Source organism: Thunnus thynnus, chromosome 7 (genome assembly GCF_963924715.1).
Source record: "Thunnus thynnus chromosome 7, fThuThy2.1, whole genome shotgun sequence".
NCBI lineage: Eukaryota > Metazoa > Chordata > Actinopteri > Scombriformes > Scombridae > Thunnus > Thunnus thynnus.
In genome coordinates this window covers 4,465,863-4,492,045 of record NC_089523.1, presented here as the reverse complement: position 1 = coordinate 4,492,045, position 26,183 = coordinate 4,465,863, and the positions used below count along the sequence as shown (strand labels likewise).

Here is a 26,183-nt window from a genome sequence, read left to right as displayed (position 1 = left end):
CTCTTAACTAAACCGCATTGTACCCTGTACAGTGATTCTAGTCAAGCTGTACGCCTTTATGAGACTCCTTTGAAGTTTGTAAGATTGGATGTATTGAATTGAATCCTTTGTGTATAGACACAGTGCTGCTTGTTTTGTCCTTGTTAATATTTAAGCAACAGGATCAGTCTCCATAAATGGTTGCCAGGTAACATCAGTCCTCTTGAGAGCAGGATAAATATGATAAAAATTTCCCAATTGTGTTTTGTTGTAACACTAAACTTTTGAAACTATTGTATTGGCAACCTTTATATGAAACCTTATCAGGCCTGAGGAGAGGGTGGATGGCGAATAGAGTAAATAATGTCACACTGTATTTCGCAATGACTGATAAGTATGAGTCCTTCACCTCTGTGTGTTCTGATCACAGGGTGTTGCTTTATTGACTGAATCAAAGGCTGTTTGCACTCATTCATTTATTTTTATGCACATAACATAAACACACCCAGGTCTGATAGCAGAAACAGAACATATAGTGTTCAGCTGCACTCAGAAAGTGACAGGAAAGTCTTATATTTACACATCAAACAGAAGGTAAGTGGAGGGTGAAAACACCTGAGACAAGTGTGCTTCTATCTGTCAAGTAGGTTAGTCAACACTATTGAACTCATAGTTTTCATATAAATAAATGTCTGTTTTGCTAACTTTTTGTTTTTAGAACAATAAAGTGATTCAAACTGTATTCAGCTCCTGAAAATTATTTTGATTTTTTTTCTGTCTGTTGTCTGTTAGCTGTTTCCAAGGAACTGTCTTCTGCACAGGAGTTCAAGCTTTAAACGTTTATGGCTTATTTACTTATCTGACATGATCAGTAATAACTGCTGAGGTAAATGAGACAGAAAGAGGAGCATCACTTGCAGTCATTTCTATGGAAAGTCCCAGGAAAAAAGCAATCTAGACACCCAGTTTGACAGGTATTTCACTAAGTGCATAAAATAATCACAACATCACCAGGGACATAATTGTAAATAGAGATGTGCAGAGAGCCCAGTATTTGTATTTGTATCTTTAGTTTTTGAGGCAGCAAAATTATCTGTGTTTGTGTTCGAAGAAAAGAAAAAAATCCTGTTTTTACTACACTTCTAATTTCAGGGTATTAAAGTATTGAAGTAAGTGTTCTTCAATAAACTATTTTGAGAAGGAGGGTTCCCACCTCAGATCTCGAGCCCCAATCTCCCAGACCATGGACGTCTGCACTGACCACCTCAGTTGCACCAAACAGACAGATCTGCAGCTATTTATAGACCCATAACACAGAGACAGACAGTGATGTAACCTTGCTACGCTACGAATCCCAACCTACATGCTGTTATTTGACTTGTTATTTTTCTTCCTGGAAACAAATAATTTTAAAAATATTGTATGAAATAATTATTTGTAAGAACTCCACTATTTGTACTTTTCCAAATACTGTACTTGGATTTGGCTTCACCCCTAATTATTAACCCATTCTTTATTTAACCATGACATTCCTGGCATTAGACTCTACCTGCATTTCCCCCTCTTATTAGATAACTGTAGAGATGTATGAGAGAGCAGTTGAAAAAATGAGACAATGCGAGATAACAATAGCATACAGACTCCTTTGGACCCGCCTACGCTACGTTATATGTGGCTTGCTATCTTGATCTGTGGCGTCTTGGACTGTTTCATTAAGTGCTCCTAAGAGTTGAGCAGGATGAACAGGCCTCAGCATGACTGAATGAAGATGAAAACCAAGATAAATCAAATGTGCAGGCTGTGTGTTTTCTGTACAAGATGTGCAGAACTTTGAAGCCCCCGGGGCTTATAGGAAACCCTATGGAAAGTTATTGTATGATTTCAAAATGACATACCAATCAATCTAACACTGACTTTGTTTGCTTTTTTTATAATCTTTTTTAGTGCCAGGTTCTGTCGTCACTTCAGTGTTTCTGCACTGCATTTCTCAGAGATCAGTCAATCGACATCTGTGTATCTAAAAACATCATGCATTGGTCCTTTATAGGAATTTTAGGAAATGTGTTTATTGTCTTTCTTGTCAAGAGTTAGACAAGAAGACCGATACCACTCTTATGTCTGTGCGGTAAATATGAAGCTACAGCCAGCAGGTGATTAGCTTAGCTTAGAATTAGAAAAGACTGAAAACAGGAGAGAAGAGCCTGGCTCTGAACAAAGTTAACAAAATTCACTGAAGCTTACAAACTAAAATATCTTGTTTGTTTAATTTGTACAAAAAAGATATGGTAAAACTGACAATTTGCCATTTTTCAGGTGGTTATGTGTCAGGCCTGGCCAAGAAATAGTCTGGCACATAATACATAAAACGACAAATTATCATTTTTACACTTTTCGATGGATCAAAAAAATATTGAGCTTTGGAGGTGCTGGTTGGCGGAGTTTGTTATCTTTGTACTAAGCCAGGCTAACTGTTTCCCCCTGTTTCCAATCATTATGCTAAGCTAAGCTAACCAGCTGCTGGCTGCAGCCTTATATTTAATGAAAAAACATGAGAGTGGCGTTGATCTTCTCATCGAACCCTTGGCAAGAAATTGAATAAGTGTATCTCCCAAAATTAGTCCTTTAAGTTCTGTAGACCTTGCATTTAGATATTTAGATAGAAGGTAGATAGATAGATAGATAGATAGATAGATAGACTCTCTGTCACAAACACATATCTCTCTTATTGAAAGTTGTTGTTTGGGTTCAAATGTCTGTTTAGATCACCAATAAATTTGAATGAGGTGCTGCTGTTGATGCCACACAGCTCGTAAAAACACCTACATAACATTTTGCTGAAATCAAAAAATGACACTCATATTACACATAGGTTACATCCTGTAAATGTGAGTATAGTGCACTTCTTAAATTTTAAATAAGTGTAATAAATGTGGCATCATTTGATAGCACAGGAGTTAAAATAATAACAAGCCACTCCAGTCACTTTAGGGGTTCATTGGAAGTTGCCACTCAAATGAAGGAATGTTGACGAAGTGAGTCACAGTGTTTTTCTCCTGTGTCAAAGTCATAAACGTAATCTCTATGGCAACCTGACACAGTTCCCCAGTCTGACCGCAGAGTCAGCTTTACGGTATATCAATTATTTATTGCATTTATTAATTGTCCCATATCAAAAACTTGCTATTATTTCAGCTGATATTATGCTAACATTATTCAAATGACCAAATTCATGTATGTTTAATCAAAGCGCCAGACAGCAAACCTGGGGCAGTGTAATATTCCAGCATACTGTACATATGTACTGTATATACTTTATATCAGGCTAGTTTTGGCATTTTACTTAGAAAAGTCTAATCTTATCTGCTGAAGAAGATCATGTGATATGATCAAAAGCTCCAGAACAGCTACTAAATGGAACTTGTTGTGAGTGTTTAGTCAACAAAGTTAAACATGCAAGTCTCAGTTTCATCCACTCTTTCATGCAGCCAGTGCGCCACATCATACTGTAGACTTAACTGAGGTACAGAACAGTAAAGGAGCTCTGATTGGTTGATGGCTCCCCTGTTTTTTTCATAAGCATGTGGGAATTCTATTTGGTGCTGTGAGGCTCACTGGATGGAGGTGAGCTCACTGAGATGAGAGTTTTTCTTAACTCTACAGCTCACAGCACTGAAAATGAACACACTCAGGCTAAATAATGCAAAATAAGTATTTGATTGGGATCCAGCCATCCAAGAAATGCTCATGCAAGCAGTAAAATTTATTAATATATCAACCTTGAAAAAACTACAGAGGCACATGAAATCAAAAATCAAAAATCAAAAATCAAATCAAAAATGCTATACCACTTTCTAATAAGGCATCATTTAGACACCATTTATCACCATTTACTTATGGTTTTATTTATGTTGAATAAATAATTTACTGTTGATTTATAGATCAGTTATTCTTTTAAGAAATTCTTTTAATGTGTTGAACCACTTACACGGATCAAAATCCATGTATTAACATTGACAAATTCAGACCTAATGAATTAAAACCATTTATAAATGACTTGCCAACCTTTATAACTTATTAGAAATAGAAAAATCCATAAGTATTAATGAATGGATTACCAACATTTATAACTGCATTATTATCAAACAGAAAGGCCAACAACCTGGCAACTTGGAGTTGTTCTTATTAATGTCTTATAACCTCTATAAAGTATTAGTTAATAATGTACTACATTAATAAAGCCATTAGTTACAGCTTACAAACACATTAAAGATGACATATTAGAAAGTGGTACCAATGTGCAAGTTTGTTACAACAACAATTGCTGTGTGACAGCAGAACCAATATAAAAAGACTCTAATTTGGACCAATTGTGAAATGTGTATTCTTAGCCTCCTTGGGGTGCCAGATTTGTGGGAGCCTGAGGCTCAGCCTTTCCATGATAAGCCCTGGTGAGAGCTCCATGTGTCCTGCCTCTCCATGCTATCACAGGTGCTGCACAGGCATGTTTCACGCTTTAAAGGGACTCTCTGTGATTAAGCACATGCAGCAGAAAAATTTGGGCGGCTCCCATCAGACATTGCCACCCTAATTCTGCCTTTCAAAAGAATAAACTGTTAGGTTGATGCATTGAAAGGAGGAGGAGAAAGAAAACACTGAACTGAGAGTCCGACATGCTGGCAATTATAAGCCGCGTGTCACACATGACACTAGCTTTCAACACTGTTTATATTTCTCGTAGCTGCTGAAAGTGTTAGTTCAGCAGAGGACCAACTTCCCCTTCATTGATCCACAAGGAAGCTTTAGTTTTGTGATAAACTGGCACAAGGACTCTAACAACACATGCTAACTGACTGAGTCACCAGATAAATCATTTGCCAAGAATCAAAGAGAGCAGATGGATGATGAGGGAGGTTTACACGAGTAAAAGTTATGTACAGTAATACTGATATATGATGTTTCCTAAAATAGATATATCTGATTTATTGATGCCTCACAAACTGCCATGACACTGGGGTTGAACATCTCCTGCCACTTTGAGAAGCTGGACTGAACGTCAGCATGCTCTTCTCTGCCAAAACCAATTCCATCAAATATCTTGACAGTGGAATAGTTTTATTCATGCTGATGAAAAAGCAAGTTTAAATTTCACACATTTACTGTCCATGAACTCCGAAACTCCTGGAATTCATACAAACCCCAACTTATGCCTCACAGTTTATATGTCTGTCATTCTGATTTATCTCTCTTTATCTTTTGTCTTTCTCTTTTTTTTCCTTTCTTGTGTATTGCCTGCTCGGATTCCTTCAGGTGCCACCTCTACTGGTCGCTTTTGTTTTGTTATTTTCACAATTTTTAGTTCTGCATGAGGAATCACAGCCAAAGACAACTTTTTTTTCACATGTTCCCATCACATGCGCAGGGCCAGCACGTTTTCTCCCTTGTGATACGATCTCAGGTGTTTCCAGGTGTGGGCTCTGACAGATGAATTGCTGCCCCTCTCACGATGTCAGTTTCCCCTTGGGGAAAACCCCTGAGACTCAGAGGCCATTACTGCCAAGAGCAAGCACAAGCACCATGGCAAAGTCCTCAGCCTAAGTACAGCATAAGACAGTTGAATGAACACTGCTGTAATATAAAAAACAAGATCCTTGAAAATCAGAAATTTCTTACTAACAAGTATAATTTCAGCTTGAGCAACAACATAAAAAGCTAATTTAAGCAGCAACATTTACTGAAATTTAAAGCTTAGCATACTGGTGGCTCCAGATGGCATTAAAATGTTATTTTTTATCTAGAGTAGTTCATTTTTAGTATCCACTGAATTACTGTCTGTTCTTCTCCCCAACATTCCTGCTGTAACCACCTGCACCATCACACCACTATCATATCTCTGTAATAACATTATTCTCTGTGTATCTCTTATGGAAATGTAATATTTGGCATTTCATTCCCTTTTTCCACTGTCATTCAGGTGAAGAAATATTGGGCAAAGCGGCAATCCCGCATCTTTATCACATTTTTGTTAGCTATCGAAACCTCCCCATTCCATTTGAAAACTCCATGTTGTGTACAATATCATGGATTGTGGAGACAGATACTGGCAGTCAGTGCCTATTCTGTTATTTAATCTTTGTTCCTTCTTGATCAACTTGCCCCAACATGCATGAGTCCAGCTCCTGTTCTAGTTTGATGTAAATCATCAATCAGAAAAAAAGAAAACATACTAATTCCCCATGCTCTGGTTAACTGGCAGCATCAATGACATCAAGGCTAAATGTGTAACTGTTTCTGACAACTCCTTTTTACTGATACGACATCATCTTGTTTTTAATGGCAAATTTTGCTGCAAAAAGGCCCCACCTGTCATCATGAATATCTTAAAAGCAATAATATATTATACACACATTAAATCAGCCTTAAAACATTCACACATCCCATCACTTTGATATGATTCATAGTAAAGTATTTCCAAGTATTTATGTTACAGTGCATCATGTGAGCATAAAATACCTCTAAACAGCATTTAGCAAATAAAAGAGCAGGCGTGCTAACTTTAAGTGGCTTTTCTCTTCGCTACATCTCATACATAAAAACAAAAAAATAACACTTGTAGGAGAAGGTATTTTAGCTGTCACTACAGGGAAAGTGCAACTAATAGCATTATTGAATAATTTCAGTTTATTTGCTAAGCTTTGACCATCATTCATATCAGTTATGATTGTGTTGGACTTATTTAATTAATTCCTGCAATCGGAAAACAAAACGACATAGCTAAAAAGATATCAGATGACCAGAATAAAAAAAACATTAGCCAATCAAAAAAATGAAGGCAAACAGTAAATAATTACCCAAAGTGTTCCATCACGGTTTAAATATCAACTTCCTTGTTCAACTTTGACCTACGGTACTACTGCCATAGTTGTGTGCCATGAGGGTGAAAGTGATCATCTGACCACTCGTTTTTCTGCTCTTTGTTCTGTCCATCTTCACTTCCAACATGATGACTCAAGTTATAATAAAATGTTTATCTACTGTATTTAACAAGACAAAATGTTGGCCCTGGGAAAGACAAAAAGGCCTAGGACAGAAAAAATACTGCTTCTACAAACAAAATGAACAATATCAGACGTGCGGAATGAAGAGCGAGCTGCTGTACGAGTCCTTGCCCTCCTCTTCACCATCTTCCTTTTGATCCTCCAGAAGTTTATCCAGTAGGTTTGGTGATTCCGGCTCTACAACTGGATCTTCATCCAGAGTCTGGCCTTGTGTCTCAGGGTTCAGCTGGTGGTCTGAACGCTGCGGGAGGTCCAGGATCTGGGGATGAGGATCCGTACCCTGGGCCTCCAGCTGAGGGATCATGGTGGTTAAAGACATGGACAAAGGCATGTGGACCAGAGGTGATCCAGGCAGGGTTGTGGAGCCCTGGGCAAACTGGACCCCAGGGCTGGGCATGGTGGATATGGTGGTAAGGGGTTGGGCCCAGGGGAAGTAGGTCAGCCCTGAGTCCGGGAGCTCCATCTGAGGGAGGGAGGATGGTGTTGGGGCCACAGGTATGGTCTGGAACAACAAATATGACCAAAATATATATTAAAAACAACACAGTCATCAGAAGTTCACTAAATCATTAAGTTGATTTATAATGATTAATAGTCAGCCTCTCTTGCTTTCAACAATCTCTACCAATCAAATCCTTGAGGTTATAGAGGGTTAACGTATATCATATATATTCTATATCAGTTCCAGTTTTCACCGAAGTTATATGATGTTCACTCCATAAAATATTCAAAACCAAGATGATTTCATAGCTGTATATCTTTGGAAACCCTGGGATCTCTACTAGAGTTCTGTAGATACATTTTAAATGACTCACCAGTAGATCAGTTAGGTTGAAAAAGTTAGGAATTCACCCCAAACATGCTTTTTTTCTTTATTACTCACTTTAGGTTTGAAAGGTGGCTGTTTAAAGTTGGTAGTTTGCTCCTTCATAGAGAGCAGCAGCTACTGTCAGTTGGTATTCATGTCAGTCCAACTGTACTACAATAGTGACAGGTTTTTATGGTAGAAAATGTATCAGAAAGACTTTTCTGCTGTCTGTTTTAATATGCTCGGTATGTTCCAAACATTTTCTTTTCACTCACTATTTATCTCCAACATCTGGCTGTATGCATTGCTTTTGTGTGTAGTTTGTGTGGTGAGATATGATCACATCTCAAGTACAAGCATAAGCTAAAAACGTAAGCAATGTGTCTTGTTATATTGTAGCATATTTTGGTGAAACAGTTCCAAGTTATGGAACAGTCATAGTTGCAGCAGGAGTGGTCTGAGGAGATTTTTGCAAACATTTCGGTACTTTTTTTGTAATGAAGACTTGTCTTTGTAATTCTGTGTAACTGCAGTGATTTCAGCTGCTGTTTTCTGTGAAACTAAAAAGCTAGGTACTAAATTTTTCTCTCTACTCATATTTCCTGTCTCTCTGCACCTTCAACTATTAACTACTTCAACTACTAAATGCCAAAAAAAGTCTGTAAAAAAAGAAACTATATTATAGGTGGATACTCTAGGTCCCCTAATAAGCAATTGTAAGCAGTATATTAACAGTTAATTAATGGTTTATAACACACTATAATGTAATTGTAAGTATTTGTCAACAACTATAAGTCCTGCTGTGGGCACCCATAAGTGGAGGCTGCTATATAAACCGATAATGAATGACAATATAGTAAAATACACTTAATATAATATAAAATATTATATCTGTATTCAATATTGATTATAAATACATTATAGTGTGTTATAAACCATTTATTAATTGTTCATGTACTGCTTATAAATGATAAATAGGGGAACTTAAATGAATTATGGATGCTTATGGATGATTTCTGGGGGGTTTTCAGCCCCATTTTGAGATTTGACCAGTGTAGTTTTTTTACACGCTAAATAAGTTAAAACATACTTTTGTTCACTCATGAAGTCGTCTCCTACTCACCCCGAAGTTAGTGAGCAGTGGCGTGTGTGTGTAAGTCAGCATGGTGTAGCTGGGGCACAGAGTCTGCATATACACATCAGCGGTCAGGGTGGGGGCGGCTGGGTAGGCCAGAGTCTGAGCTGAGGTGTCCTGCTGGTTGTAGTCAGATGAAGACCAGTGTGATACAGCAGGCTGAAGCCCAGTGCTGGTGGCAGGTGGCGCAGCTTTCCATCCTGCACACTGCAACCCTCCATCACTGACTGCAACCAATGAGTCAGCTGGGGAACTGCTGGCAACATCAGAGCCAAAGATGCCTGAATGCACAGAGAAGTTTGAATGTGAGTATTGAAAACAGGCAGGGATGCATGCTTAACTTACAGAAATCAGTTTGGTAAATGTGTCTGGTAACGCTCAGATGCAGCTGTTTGACTAAAAGGCATAAGAACGAACAAGTACCTTGCGTGTACAATGACTGGTTGTTGTGTGTGGCCACATCCTGAAAAAAGAACAGATTACATCAGTGAAGAAAGTGAGCTGAACATGTCAACAAATTGCAGTAGAATCTTTGGACTGCTCTGTCATGTTGATATATAAATATGAAGTATTTACACTGGTACAGATCAAGGCCAGGTGTGAACAGCAGCTGAGTCTGGATCATAATTAAAGCGTGCAAGTGTGTGTTTGTGTGTGTTACACATACAAGCCAGAATTTGTTATATTGTTTGTGTATTCACATGCAGGTGTGGACATGAAGAATTTGTCTCTTGACGTTGAGTCAGATGTAATCAAAGCTGAATGTTGTGAGATTTTTAACACATAAAAACTTTTAAATGTTCAATAAAGTGAGATAAATTGACTGGTGATACAACAAAATTACAGCATCTGAAGTTCTTTCCAGTTAAAGTTTGTAATTCTGTCTTCAACTGGGACAGAAGTGGTTAACCTCTAACTGTCTAACTTATGCGTTGGTTTGTTACTTACTGGTGTACTGTATGTGTCATTTCATGGACCTACATTTATGTTTCTCATTGGACATGGATACTCTTATTTACATATCAGTGAGCTAAAAGATTAGGCCTTAGATCTTATCAAGGCAGAAAACAATGGATAAATGTCTTCCACAGTTTACTAGTTTACTGAAAAAGCTCAGGCTGCAACTTAATAATTGATCCGATTGCGTAAATGGATATTATATCCCCTGAAGGCACAATGGGCACACTTGTGTTACACCAGTACAGGTGTGGAGAGAGGGTGGAGTCCAGCTGCACTCAGGGATGGTAGTAGATTAGTAAGACTATGAACAATTGTTAGAGCATACAAAGACCTGTTGACCTCAAGTAAAGTGAATATTTCTACAATAGCTTTAAAGAGATTTAAGAGATTTAAAAAAAGGTTAAAGAAAGATTTAACTCTCAAAACCTCTCAACCTACTGTATTATATATCTTTATTTTGTCGATTCAGATCAACACCAGGGATTGAAAGTTCACCCTTAATCCTGGAAACAGTAGTTTGACAAAAAAATCTTTAGTTTTAACCCACATAGGTCACAAGGCTATCTCCGTGACAACTAAGCAAATTCCATCAGATGAGGACGACCCTAAGATGTAGTTGAAAGCCCTGAAAAACCAAGTATGTGGACCTTAAGTTTATTTTTTTTATCGTATTATAGGTGTCATTTGTAATTACTTGTATCCTTTTCTTGTTAATCTTGCTCTGCGTTTCTATTAAATCCACTTTCACTAAATCCGCCTCATAATGTCCTACATATCCCACAATGCCTCTCAGCAGCCACAATCCACAGTATGAAGACATACTTGAAGGTGGAGGTTAAAATAGCCATATTGTAATAAAGCTTCAGAACAATGGCAAAGAGAGTCAAGCCTGTTTATTAAAATGACAAAAGTAGTTGACAGATTCGTAAAGATGGTGGTTGTGGCTGCAGTGCATTGTGGTTTACTGAGGAGATCAGTGTTGCAGAATTCTGTATGTCTACCTTTTCTACAATTAAATTATTTAAATATGATTGATGAATGTGTAAATTGTCCCAAATTGTGGCTCTAGATAAACTCTGAGTGACATCAAAAACCAATGTTTAGCATTGATGTTTTAGATTCTCCAGTTGATGGTGTGATCTTTTAGTGATTCTAAACCTTGACCTTGTGCCGTTCTGAACAGTGTTGGCTACCAGGCCGCAATATATACAGACATATTACCTCAAAAAACCAAGCTAACCTAGAGAGAGCTTAATTTAACAGGGACTATAAATATGTCAGCATTATCCAAAACTGTTTTTAGCCATTCAACCTGGTTTCTTCAGTCTGCATACATATAAAACAACTTTACACTTTCAAATTCCTTGCAGTGCATACACCAAAGTCCAATTTTGCATGCAGGTGATACACACCAATAACTTCTTGGAGAGCTGATGTGTCCCCAGTCTCACTTCAAAATGTGTAATAGCTACGTTGGCCTGTGTCCATGTCAAGTGACTGTCAAGTTTCTGTTTCTGCTCAAAAAAAGAAAAAAATGGCTGCCATTCCCTCTATTCTCAGTGGAAAATGCAATATTTTAAAATTGTTTTGGCATTAAAATACATTTTGATAGCATCTCTGGTGAGAAATGTGCATTTTATTTTTATAATCTTCATGCAGTGAGTGTGTATAATGTATAGTTTGTTTCAGGCTTTCTATTGTTGCTATGGTGGTTGCTATGGATGCTGCTGTTGCTGAAACCACGTAGTTGCATGTTGCATAGTTATCTGAGCTGTTATATTATTTGTGTTGTTTTATGTAACTGTTTGATGATGTTCTTTCAATAAAAAACATAGATTTTAGAGCGGCTCAGGGATGAACTGAATTTGAAATCCAGAATTTGAAGCTTTGCGATTGGCTGACCAGAGAACCCGCCTGGAAGTATTTTCCTCACTGTACTTGTGTTAAGGTTTTCTTTTAATGATATCTTTAACATTTCTCAAAACAAAAACACGAAAGTGTCCTTGATAACTCAACAATACAATAGGTTAATGTTATATGGCCATATAAACAGGATGAAGACGAGGTTATCAAACTAGACTTTATATTTCACATCCCTCATTTAATCCCTGCATTTGTCACTTACATATATTTCATCAAAGTGGACTTTAGAATGTGCATTACATTCAACCTCCACTGTTACATTATTTAATCATTTATGCAAATTTCACATTTAATTATTACTCTTGTCACCTTCATATATTTCATACACTTCATTTCTTTGTCCATAGCACAGTCCACATTTCCTTTGTGCAGTCAATATTTAATTTCAAGTTTTATATCCTCTTTCAAAACTATTACTATTCTATTATGTAAATATATTTTAAAAATTCAATTTCATTTTAATATAACTGATATTATTTCATTATCATTGATTTTAATTTACTTTTGTCTATTTTTTTTTCCTGTGTTGTGTTTTTTGGGAGCAAACACCAAGACACATTCTTCGTATGCTTGCATTGACTAATAAAACAGATCCTGATTAAAGGGATTATGTCATGTTGACATAAAATCCTAAAAATAAATATACAAAAAAAAGATACAAAAAATCTCCAGGGTTATGTAAATAGTTGCTTCTGCATGCCTTGGTATTTGACGACCTGGGAATGAGAAGAGGTCTTTTCAGCGCTCACCCTGACCCTAGATTATCAGCAGTATTGTAATCTCTGAAGGTGACTCATTTTGGTCATTATTTCTACTAAAAAAAAACAAAAACAAACAAAAAGCTTCATTTTATATCTTGGGCTTTCAAAGTTTTCTCTGAAACTAGGCCTGGGATGGTTTGTGTCCATGAAATGAGAAAATTAAAACTTTATTGTGGAGCTAAACCAAATACATCATTGGAAAGGTCTCAACCTGCAGAGTAACATATGTCAGTATGAAGATTCTACATGGCTCCTGCTTTGAAATACTGACCTTTGAACCTTGACCTTAGTGCATGTTTGAAGGCTTATAATTCAGCAACAAAACAGGCCAAAGACATGAGACCAACAGTTATAGAGAGCTCTTGACCTCAGCTATCATGTGAGTATAATCAACAACTGGGTTCGCTATCAGATATAGGTTAAATATGGTTAAAATTAATTTTCACCCATATAACAATTAGATATTTAAAATCTGATTACACTAATGTGTTTACCATCCCCTTAAACTCCTCAGTGTACTTTCAATTCAGTATATACAACCTCCAATTCTAGGAAAAATACAATTCCCTAGAGCCACGCCATGCAGCTTGATACAAATCAGCACCACAGTTGTAGTTCTTCCGGTTTGCAAAGCAGGGTGGGTTGTAAAAAGATATATCTACTGAATATATCAAATATCTAGTACAGCTCAACTAGTAATTACGCTGCATCTAGATGATCCATTGTTAAGAAAAAGTAAAGATGTTTCTCATGATTCAAAATGTTCAGCCAACATTGTGTGTGTGTGTGTGTGTAAAGTAATGCAAAGTGGACTGTCTTTGTCTCCATAGTAACAGTCGATGAGGCTCCTGGGTAATATAGCCACTTTGGCTATCAAAAGCTGACAAAAAAAACTTGATTTCTCAGAATCAAAGGTGAAATAATTAAAACTAACGGCCTTGACATTAATCCATCGTATTCTTAGATATCAAGGACACTTTGATGTTTTTGTGTTGAGAAATGTTGAGGATGAGGATGCATCTGTCATAAATGCAAAGAAGAAATACATTATCCCTGTGGCGCCCAAAAATAAATAAAATAAAATAACACAAATAACATAACAGCTCAGATAACTACACAATATGCAACTACATGGTTTCAGCGACAGCAGCATCTATAGCAACCACCATAGCAATGATAGAAAGCCTACAAAAAAACAAAAAATGCACTTATCTCACTAAAAATATTATCAAAACACATTTTAATGCCGAAACAATTTTAAAATATTTCATTTTCCACCAAGAATAAAAGGAATGGCAGCTGTTTTGTCCACAGAAGTTAAAGGGAAGGACTGGTGTATCACCTGCATGCAAAATTGGACTTTGGCTTATGCACTGCAAGGAATTTGAAAGTGTAAAGGTGTTTTACTTGTATGTAGATTGAAGAGACCAGGTTGATTCATTACTTTGGTACAGACTGAAATATCTCAACAGCTATTACATGGCTATGAAGCTTTCATGGTCCCTGAATAATGAATCCTACTGATGATGATGATCCCCTGACTTTTCCTCTAACGCCACCATGAGGTTGATATTCATAGCTTATCTTACCTAGCCATATATTGACATCTATTGGATGGATTGTCATGAAATTTACAACAGAAATTCATGGTCCCAAGAGGATGAAATGTAATAACATTGATCTTGTGACTTTTCATCTAGTCCCATCATTGTGTCAAACTTTTATTTTGTCCCAATACTTTAGATCATGACCAAATACCTGCAAAACTCATGACATTATCATCAGCCTCAGCTGTACTTTGTGTTAAGTGCGAATTAGCTAGGCAACTGTGGCAACTGTTCACTGTCTGACAGATAAGATAAGATATGCTTTATTGTCCCACAAGGGATGTTTGTCTTGGGCTCTGAGCCGCTGCATCACACAACACACATGCCAGCACCTTTAGTCTCATCTGTAGACAGATTAAATCAATGAACTCATTTGAACTTTTTTTCCCTCTATTGAATGCACCTGATTGTTCAACTTTATAAGTAAAGTAAGTAAACTTTATTTATAAAGCACCTTTCAAAACCATAGTTACAAAGTGCTGTACAATGCAAACGATTAATATATAAGCATGTGATTCACATTTTGCAACTTATGTTCATTTGTAATCCAGTTGTGTTGTGACAGTAGTTGCTGAAAACATAGCTAAAACATAGGCCTATGCTGTGAGTTTTTACATCCTGTCTTCTTATACCTAGAATGATAAATAAACTTCAATGACTCTGCCCAGTCGTCTCTTCCTCTGCTACTTGTGTTTCTTTTCTCTGTGTTGAATGTACACACCCAGATGTCCATCATGCAGAACTAGTGTATAATCTCTCTTGAAAGACATCTGTATGCATATTTGAAAAAATACATTAGTTCTGTACAGTATGGGCCCTATACGGTTGAGTGTGTAATAAGCTGCAGCACAGTACATAATCTGTAGTGTGAAGAGAGTAAAAAGTAGCAGTGACAGCTTATGTCAGTGTTTGGGTACTGCTTGACACAAGCAGCTGTGAAAGACTGCATCCTGCTGCCTGCAGTCAGTCAATGGGGCATGTTCAGAGGCAGCGGGGCATGTGCTGTCAGATGCCTGAAGGACTGCAGAGGAGCTGACTTGTGTCAGGGCTTTGACAGAGGGGGGAAAGTTACAGCCTTCGATAATTATACTAAAGACGAGAAAGATTACTGAGCTCCTCTAATTTCATTTTACTCAAGTGTTGAGAGTGATAGGCCTCATCTGAAAAAATAAAACTCTGGCACTTTTGACAGAAACTGTTGCTGTTGCATGAATGATCAGAAAATCTTTCTTGAAAATAAACAACCAATTTTCCCTCCACAGATATGGTTTTCCTGCTGGAGGCTGAGGAATGGCTCAGCTCTTACAACACCAATAAGCCTAATACCAACAGAGGTAAGGTAAATGCTGACTGGGTGTGTTTAACTGTAAACTGAGTGTGCTTTTAAGAACACAGATTAACAAACACTAGAATCTCAAACCAAAGCTCTCTGCTTGAACAATAATTCCCTTATACAATGTCAGCTCACCTCCCTTCACGTAGCGCCATGCTAATTTGAAAAATATAAGACCTCCCCATTGAATTAAACTGAGAAACTCTTCATTTAAGGGCCTATTCACCTACATTCATATTTTGGGTCAATATGCACAGGTTTTTAAATATCTGAGAGATTTTAGCATTCACTCCAATGCAATGGAGGTGAAGGACCTCACAGTATAGGAAAATGATGTTTAAAAATTTTTAAAAACAGTTTGTGTCCCCATTACTCTCAATAACCTACAGATCTCCCTATCAACTGCATTCATATGGACTATTTTCTTCATAGAAGGTAGTTCCAGTGAAAACTCGCAATGAGCTCTGTGGGTTTTTGTAAGTAAGCCGTAGTTCAAACCAAAACTACCTGCATGGTATAATACCACTACTGATAAACATGACTTTTTGTTTTGTTTCAGTGATTTGGGTGAACAAACCCTTTAATAGCTATAGCTAATGTTATTGTGCATAATATCTTGATGTTGATTGCTTTTTGTTTGTTTTAAAAGAGGTAGTTGGGAAATACATACGCTTTCTTGCTTGGAGTTAGAAGAGAAAATCGATACTACTCTTATGTCTGTACTCTGAATATGAAACTACAGCCAACAACAGGTTAGCTTAGCTTAGCATAAAGACTGGAAGCAGGGGGAAACTGCTAACCTGGCTTTGTCCAGAGATAAAAACAAATATATACACCTAAATATACACCTCAAAAGCTGAATAATTAACACGTTATATCTAGTTTATTTAATCTGTACACAAACCAAAGTGTATCAAGGCAAGTTACAGTGTTCCTTTGAGCTGGAACTATTTGTTGGCCGGGCCAGTGACTCCCTAGACTCTTGTCAGGCAACCAGTGGAGATTCCAGGAAGCCACTGCAGCTGGCCAAGAAATAGTTCCAGCAAACAACTAGTTTTTACATATTGGGGGTTTTTTTGTACATGTTTGTAGGTTTTTTTTATGTGTTTGTTTTTGTAGTGTACAGACATGAGAGCAGTATTCATCCTCCCATCTAACTCTCAGCAGGAAAGCAAATACTTCCAAAAATGTTGAGCTATTCCTTCAATATGGTTTGATTCACATGAACACAGTATAACAGTGATTACAAATTTTGGATTAATTTCCAAAACTGGATATTTAAACTTAAAGAGGCTCCCTCAAAGATAAAAGTAAAAAACCGAGGTTCAAGAACCTCTGGATGATATCCAACAAGTTTCAAAAGCTATTTTCATGTTCCAAAGAAATGCTCTCCGAGTGAAAGATGAGTATTATCAATTACATTTTGCAACTAACTAGGAGATAACATACAAATACACCTAGTATCAGATGATGGTTTGTGTCTTTCCCTCTTATCAAAGAGTGTGGGGGTTTTTTGGGGGGGGGTCATGGATTGCGTGTGTATGTTATGTGTGTGTGTTTGTGTTTGTGTGCACTGTCTGTCTTCTCCAGGTCTAGTAGGTGTAATAAATAGCAAGTGGGAGGGCTCTTTGGCAAGGCTGCGAGTTATTTTGCATAGGGCTGTGTGCCCAGCCCTGGAGCCATGCAGGGAATGGCTGTAACTGTCATGGAAAAACACCTGGATTATATAAGGACAAAATCCCCCCTGCGCTCTGGGATAGTCTCTGGGTCCTGACTGCTCACATCCTAAAGGCCCCACAGGGGCCCTTCCTTTCAGCTCTTGTGAATGCCATCTGTAATTTGGTGAAAAATATTCCAGTTATTCCCAAAAAAGAAAGAAATTTTGATCTTAATGTGTCATGTTCCAGCATCTGCCCCACAGAGTTCACTTTTACAACCAACAACATGCATCAGGAGGTTCAGTATGTGCATTTCTTTTGATCTCAGCAGAAGGCGTAAAGATCTTTCACTCTACTTATTTTCTTGACAGTTCTGATGAGTGAAAACTGTCAGCCTGGAGAATAATGGTAATATATATTATCAGAGCGCTAGAAAGCATTCTTAGAAATGCAACAGGTTATTAAGGCATTATTCAGGAGAACATTAAAGAAAATATTGGGAAAAAAGTCTGTGTTCACCGCAGAATCTATGACAACACCCCCAAAAAGTTAATGAACTTGAGTTCAGTTAAAGACCCACTGTGACTGTCACAGCCCTGCTTTGTTTTTGAGACAAATACATATAAAAGTGATTCTGCACAATTGTTCAATTTTATTTATTTTATTTTTTTTATTTTAGAAGCTCTATATTTTTGAGTATAATTTTGTATTTGAGTATCTGCTATTAGAATTGAGTCACTTGACAGAGTAGCTACTGAAGATCTCACAAAGCACAGGTCTGAAATGTTTGATTAGTCCGACAGCACATGAGCTTGAGCAATCATTGCTCCATAACTGCTCCCGCAGTAAATCCTGTGGTGATTATTTGTTTAATGAGTAATGATGTCGTGATAAAGGGACAGGGAACCATGCGGTTCCAGTACTTGCATGACTGTTTGGAAAGTGATTCTCTTTGGAAGGAAGGGTGGGGGTATAAAATATATAAAATTTGTCAGTACTTTATGTAATTGTAGCTGAGGAATCCAGAATCTTGGCAATATATCATTTATTTAATTTAATGTACACCTCATTTTAAATGTCACAAACCTGGAGTAAAAGAATAATGTGCAACTGATCATGAAATGAATTCATCATCAAAATGCATCATGTAAAATCATGTTAATGTCATGTGTCGTGTTGTCATGGTGTCCTCACCGCAGGAGGGGGCACTGTCTTGGTGCTGTGTGGCTCCAGACTTCTCTTCCTCCTCAGCAGCTCTTTGACCGGGTCTCTGACTCGAACGCCTTGGTATGGCCTAGACCTGGCCAGGGATGATGATGGCGCTAGAGACACACAGAGAAACAGAGAGAGAGATGGATACACACAATTTGATTTCCCTACAACTATCTAGACGCAGTCGCTGTGATGGACATGATGAGTTCACAGAGTTTATGTACAGAGGCAGCCTATAGCCTCACTGAGATGTATTTGTTCAGACTGTGAACACTGAAACTGACAGTAACACCAGTACAAGAATAAACCCATCAAATATATTTTATGTACATATGTATTTCTATTATAGGATGTGACAAAAGTTGCACAAGTATCTCACATCCTTCATCATAGATAGTTAGACATATAGTATTGCTATATGGACTACTACTGTATCCTTTTAAACACCTATCCTATCCTGTTTATACATCAACCTCCACTTATGGGTGGAGTTATAGTTGCTATATCTGCTTATAACTACATCATAGTGTTATTAACCATTTATAACTTTTATATACTGCTTATGAATGTTAAATAGGAGGACTTAAATACTAACTGGCGGTGTGGAGGCTGTTTTGCAAATATATTCATTGGACATCTAAAATTTGTCCAAAATACTGCAAATAGCTACTCAAGTCTATCACAGTGGAGTAATAGATTTAGTATTGAAGTATTAGTGAAAATCAAAGTATTGAGTTAATATTTCAGGCAATTCTGCAAAGTATTAAACTAATTAAATACACACAAAGTTATATTTACAACAGTCAGAGTAATTTTTGTCAGATTTTTAGATTCTTTTTATTAACATTATTTCTACTCTGCTTAGATAGAAAACAATACAGACTGCAGTAATCACGCCACAACTACAACCACACACTCCATCCATTTTATCACTTGTGTGCAAGACAGGTAGAATGATTATGGATAACTATGAAACTTCTAAATGCCTTACATCTTAAGGCATATATATATATATATATATATATATATATATACATCATATATATAGGATGTGTGTGTGTTCATATGTCTTTGATTTTTTTGCAAATAGCAATTTAACCTACATGCTGTGGTTGCTGTTGATTTGAAACACATTGGTTATTGGTTGAGTTAAACCAATCCTAAGAGGTAACAGCTAACAACACCATTATAAAGATCTTCTGTGCTTATACACGTCTATTCATTTGAATATTTGACTGATGGGTGAGAGTGTCCTCTGGAGCCAGGCTGACAAAAAACTTCAGGCTAGATGGTCTCTCAGTACGTCCAAATGTTTACAACCAGTGACTTCCTGCAAGTATAAGCATGAGAAGAAATCGGATCTGACAGAGAGGGCCTCTTTTGAATAAACTCAAAGTAACAGTAAAGTACATGTGACACTGCAGATAATGACATCGGTCAGTACAGCCGCAGGCTACAAAGTCGTTGAAAGTAATGGCATTTTCCCTGTAGCACTGCAGCAGCGCGGGCTCTCTGCAGATGGAGGGTGATCTATATGTGTACTGTGCATACAACACTGGAACTTCATAGACCATAAGGCTACAGCTCACTATTTGATCAGTTTTATTTGATTACACAGGGGACATATTTTTGGTTCTAACCATTCTATCCATCAGTCAGATCACATTTGATAGCAGAGTGCAGTAGTCTGTAGTAAATGGATAGAATTTGATCTGGTTAGGACAGGAATTGGTCCGATCTCCCCCAGTCTTCCTGTCTACGGCTGAGTGACTCAACTATAAGCATTTTTCAAAATTGTGTAGTCACCTGAGAAAGGCTCAAACAGTGAGTGCAAACACCAAGAAAAGTGATCTGCACCATATGTCTTCATCATTCTGACTTTCACCTTCCCCCTTCCACTTAACTCTACTTTCATTTTTTTGCATTCCCATATGCAGGCATGTCACCTACACTGATACTGAGACATAGACTCACCCCATCAGTCCTACATATGTCATGTTCATTTGTTCAGTTTTTCCAGATGCACAACAATTATTGATGTGTACAATGCATGAATGAATTATCAATAACACAATAATTGAGACATAGTTTTTTCCATAATAGTGAAATGTTTGAGCTGATTTGTTATCCAATCACATCTTTTTTGAGATCTGGTGAGACAGCCACTGTCACCTCTAACAACCTCTTATAATTTGTTTGTGACTGTATTTTGCAACTTTCATTTCTTATAGGTCTAGTTTAAGCATCAAACTGTTGTCTTTGGTATCATTAATATATCCCAGTTAGTACAACAAGACTAAGAGTCCACAGCCATGCTAGCAGCTCTGTAAGGCTGTACTTTGGGACAGCGATGATTTGAGCTGAATGCTAACATCAGCATGCTAACATGCTCACAGTGATAATGCTAAAATGCTGACTTTTAGCAGGGTAGCCCATTCATATGCTAAATTTGCTAAATGGCATCAAACACCAAGTAAAACTAGGGTGGATAAGGATGTCATGCTGTCATGTTACAGGTATTTAGTTATTAGTCATCAGTAAGTATAGGGCAAATTAATATTTTGACCTGATAGTAGATGGAAAGTTGGGGGGTCGACAAAATCATTAGGAAACATTATCTGGGAATCATGAATATCTTTAACATATTTTGCAGCAATCTAATGGATAGTTTTCAAGATATTTCACTCTGAAATACAACTTAGATTAGAAGAAGGGTAAATGAGTCTACACACTTGTTGCCAAAGGCTTCTTACTGTATGTGCAGTATGTTACACACAAGTCCTGTTAACAATACACCACTGTTGTTGCTGCAGATCATAATTTGCAGCGGTGTGAGAGCAGTTCCTGTTGATTGTCACTCGATAGTTCAAATGAAAACTGCCTTGATGCCACAAACGCAGACACACACTCATAAGTCTTTCAGTGACATGATTATATAATAATCAAAGGTCAAAAGTTCAATAGTTTAACAGAACTATGAAACTATGAAGGAAATATCTGCCAACAGGAACTGAAACACCAAACTTGATACATCGATCCAAGAGACTGTTCTTTTTGTAAATTTGGCAACATCCTGTGGTGATCATATCATGTGTGATTTAACAATTTTCACAAAAAGTTTGATTCAAATTGTTGCAGCAATGGTTGTTGCAGAGGGCTTGTGGGGGTGGTGTTGGTGTGAGCCGATACTGGTGTACATTTGAGTCATTCTAATGAAATCACATTGGCATGTTCACAGAGGCAATATGTCAGAGTTAATTTGTCTCTCAGTCCCAAGTAACCAAAAAAATCCATGCCCAGTTCTCACAATGATCACCATTATTGCTGTTTTGTTGCATTCTACATTGTACAACTAATATCACATTCATCATGCCCCCACAGTGAGTCAGTCCACAGTCACTGTACTGGAACTGGCAACAGATAACTGGGCTTGGTGTGGTAACTGACAAATGGATCTACAGCTTATCAAGAAGTTAACATTTTAACATTAACAAACACATCCTTCTCTGAAGAAATGGTAAGAACAAATACTGTTTGAAGTCATTAATTCCCTCAGGTATAGTAAGCAATCACGCTGTGCAATTTTTCAGCTCTACCATTGCACAGAAACTACTTTGTCTCTTGTTTGTTTTACCAAAATCTACTTTCAAGTGTGTGTCAGTAGATGAGCACATGTGGAAGATAATCATCTCATCAACTTCAACCGAAACTGGAGGATTCACCAAAGTAGCTGTTGAGAAAAGGAGCACTCCCCCGTTCACCTTTCCTGCTCAGAATTTACTTCCAGTTACCAGCCTGCTCCTCTGACCTTTAACCTGTAACTGTTGTTCAAATCACTCCCAGTGACAGAAGAGGGAGACCTGCGGTCCAGACTGCTGCTGTTTCTGTCCTCTACTTAACCTCTGCTGTTAGGCTGAGGGTGTCCTGACAGTATCTCCTCCAGATTCCTATCAGTAGCTGATTGATTTGATTTTGGTTGATGGATTTTCTATAGGTCAGACAGGCTAAGTGGCCGTTCTAGACAAAAAGAGAATAGTGACAAGTCCATGATGATTAGCAGAAAGAAAGAGTCCCACCCCCCAAAGTTACTGTTGCTACACAGCTGGCACATACAGTTTAAAGAGGATAGAACATGTACATTTCCAGGTCTATATTCATATTCTGGGGCTCAACTGGAATATCTTTTTATGTATTTCAGTTTTAAAAAACACTTTATTTATCTTATACTGGCCCTTTATGCAGCCCCTCAGTTCAACCTCTGACTGAAACAGGCGGTTTTAGCTCCTGTCTCTTTAAGTACCCCTTCCCAATGAGCCCACTCTGTTCTGACTGGTTAGCTCCTGGAAACTGCCACTTGGCAGACTTCTGCCTGCTCCGGAGGCTACATGAACAAACAGTAGTAGGGTTTCACTTCTTGTTCTATTTCTTTACTTTAAATACAACTTCTCAAATACATCCACACATGTTTCAGCCTGAATCCGATATGCACTATGCAAGTGGACAACACAAACAACCCGTGGAACAACCTTAGCAACAAAGACTACGGAACAGACGGCCATTTGTGAGCATGGATGAATGATCTGACCTCAGTTCAAAGTGGAAGCAGAGGTAACTCTACAGAGCGTTGAAGCCCTGGCCTTTGACTTGCAGGCAGCATTTTACATACGTTCACCTAAAGTTTTGGAACTTTGACCATGTTTAATATAGACATACAACATTATAACAGTATATAAAACCACAAAAAGCATAATGTCCCCTTTAAAATGATAATGGTGACAGATTTAACATCCAAATTCTTCATGTTTGAAACAGCGAGTCCTTGATTTCAGACAGAGATGAAAAAAAAGCCGAAGTCTTGTTTTTATCTGGATTGATTAGCCAGCTGAAATGACAACTGTTGCAGGCAGATTTTATTGGCTCTGGCTAATTAAGCTAATTAAGCTAATGTTAGCTCCATGGGTCAGTTGAAAATTCAGTCACATGTTGACTTTTTAATATTCCCAGTTGACTTGTTTTCAAAGGAAAATCCTCTCTAAAATCATTTTAGATATGCATTTGTTGACTACAGATATGATATTGTGCTAAAAGACAAGAGAGGCTGAAACTACATGAAGCTAAAACTATATGTTCCAGGCAAAAGGCCAATATCATCACAATGCAGTTGATAATCCATGAAGACATGGAAATAAAGTTGTTCTGGTATGTATGTTTATTAGTCCCTCAATTATCAGTATGATAAAGAAAAATGTAAGATCACACTATTTGGCTGCTTACTTCCAAGCAAGGAGAGGTTCAATTTATATTATATTGTTTGTATTTTCAAACAGCACATTCCTCTTTTAAGATTACAAGAGAAAAGGTTTTTAATATGTGGTCTGACCAATGAGTTTAGCGAACATAACGCTTACTCAGATAACAAGTTTGGCTCGGGTTGCTGGGTTTTAAACTTCCCCAAGTTCAATAAAGAGCTGATAGAGCCACTAACGTTATGCTAAGCTCTGTTACACTGGCATCTGTAGTAGCATAATACACTGGATGTTCTATTATGAACAAGACTGTAACCTCAAAAAATATAGTTAGCTAATGAAATGCTAGTTAGCTGACATGCTAATGTTTGCAGCTTACATTTGTGCAAATAAACACAGTTTTACTCCCAAAAATGTACTCAAATATGTGCGGTAAATACAGTATTTGTAAGTCTATAAGATATTCCTTCAAAGTCTCAGTTTACTTGTAATTACACGGTGTGAAGCAAATTTTTCATATCATGAATCAGACCAAACACTGACCAACTGTAGGACTACTGTACAGACGTGCTGGAGTCATTGTGGAGATACACAAGCAGCTTTAGTGTTGCAGGAGGTCGGGAAGTGAGCAGCTGTCACGCAGCCAACAGCAACAAAAGGTTTGTAAAGATTCATGGGAAAGGACTGAAGGAGTTTGAGGAGTGTGCTACAAACAGAGGTGTGGTGCTTATCACGCAAAGTAATTTATAACAGCAACAGCACAGTGTACTGATGTCTGTTAAATGTGGTTACGTATTCTATAAGTCATTTAAACTATTTCATTGAAGATGTTGAAAAGCAACTCTCTATTGTGTTAATCCCGGTTGCACATGTAGAGCCTTGGGTTGAGAAAATGGATTGAGACCTGTGATGATTTTTGATAATACATATAAATTAACTATTACCAAGACTGAGAGCTACAACTGGAAATATTTAGGTAGAAAAATATCATAATCTTTCACTTTCTATCTGTCAAGTATCCCTGTCGTTCATAAGGTTTTAATAAGGTCTTTTATCCAGAAAACCTAAGATGCAAGAAGCTGTGCCAAAGAACACAGGGAAATAGCCCGCGTAAATGCAATGATGAAATAAATGCAAAAGAATGAACATCTGAATTTCGATTAAATTGAACAGAAGATACTGTCCTCTTTCATCTGTTTCAGGCAATCACACATGAGTACACACAGACAAACAAACAACATGGCACATGCACAGGGACTCAACCAACACAAAAGAGGAAGCTCCACAGCTGTGCAGTATTTTACTGTGGTGGAGGCCTGCTGCCATTTTGCATATCAAGATTACAGCCCAATAGCAACACAGAGCCAACCTCCCAATTACCACCTTCCTCTTTCCAAAAAAGTCTGACAAAACAGTTTCAATACTGGTCCTGACACAGAGTCGTTCACATCAGGAAAAGTTGTCGCATTTTGTTGTTTTCTTTTTTAGCAGTGTTCCAAAAAACTCCAAACTCCCGTACTGAACATTTTACTACATGTTATAGAGACAACCAAGAAGTAAACACTGATTAGCAAATGAAACACAACAGCCAAAATTCAAAGTTTAATTCAAACAAGTTGAGCTAGGTACTGTAAATTAAACTATTTTTCACTCAACAGCAACTCTTGATCGACAGTATTAAAAATGAACATTAAAGCTCTGACAGAGGTAGCGATGCAGGGCGATTGTACTGAATCACATTATATTGTGTTCATGTTATTGTGTCTACTTCCTGTGAGCAACGAGATGATGCATCGTACACAAATTGTACAAAAGATTAGGTTTAACCTTATCCAAATATTAAAGTCAAACCCTTTTTGGATGATTCACATCTCCGCTGATTTAAAGTTTGAAAACCTTCTGCTGCTCTTTATATTACCACCTTTACTAAAATAGAAGCAGATTTAATCATTGAAACAATTAAAATATGAACTGTATATATAAAATATACAAGGTAATCTCCATGCAAGGCTTTTTAACTTCATGTAAATAAAACAACAAATGATGTATTGTACTTACATTTCTCCCAGTGCATACTGCTTATCTCGATAATATCATATAGTTAAACTGAAAATAATCAAAGTGGCGGGTTGACTGACGGGCTTTATAACAGCCTGAAGCTGGCTAACAATCCCCCAGGGATGTCACAGCTTTTCTAACCACAAATCTCCCTGTTGCATCTACTTTCAGTGTTGATACTGTTTAAGTTGAATCTGCACAATACTGTAACTATAAGAGATAAACATTCTTTTAAAAAGGGAAGAAAAATGAAACAGAAACAAATAAGATTGAACATTTAAGAGAATGAGATGAACAACCAAATGTGTGACAAACATATGATGGAAAATCAATTAAAACATAGCTGATGCAAATAATGTATTACAGTAATGTGAGAGAGACTTCCTTTTCACAGCTTTTGGTTTATCTGAGAGAAACTCATTAGCATGGACTCCATTTTGTTTCAAAG

General features: G+C 37.3%; 1 protein-coding gene across 1 annotated transcript; it reads right to left on the bottom strand.

Annotated features, from left to right (window-relative positions):
• Positions 1-5,116: 5,116 nt before the first annotated feature.
• LOC137185637 (POU domain class 2-associating factor 1) lies at positions 5,117-25,871 on the bottom strand. Its single transcript, XM_067593907.1, has 5 exons — positions 25,736-25,871; positions 18,414-18,541; positions 9,401-9,440; positions 8,966-9,258; positions 5,117-7,536 (listed from the first exon to the last, which is right to left on the bottom strand). Exons 1-5 carry the CDS (start codon positions 25,749-25,751, stop codon positions 7,102-7,104), a joined length of 912 nt encoding a protein of 303 aa, XP_067450008.1. The 5' UTR covers positions 25,752-25,871; the 3' UTR covers positions 5,117-7,101.
• Between the last annotated feature and the right edge of the window lie 312 nt (positions 25,872-26,183).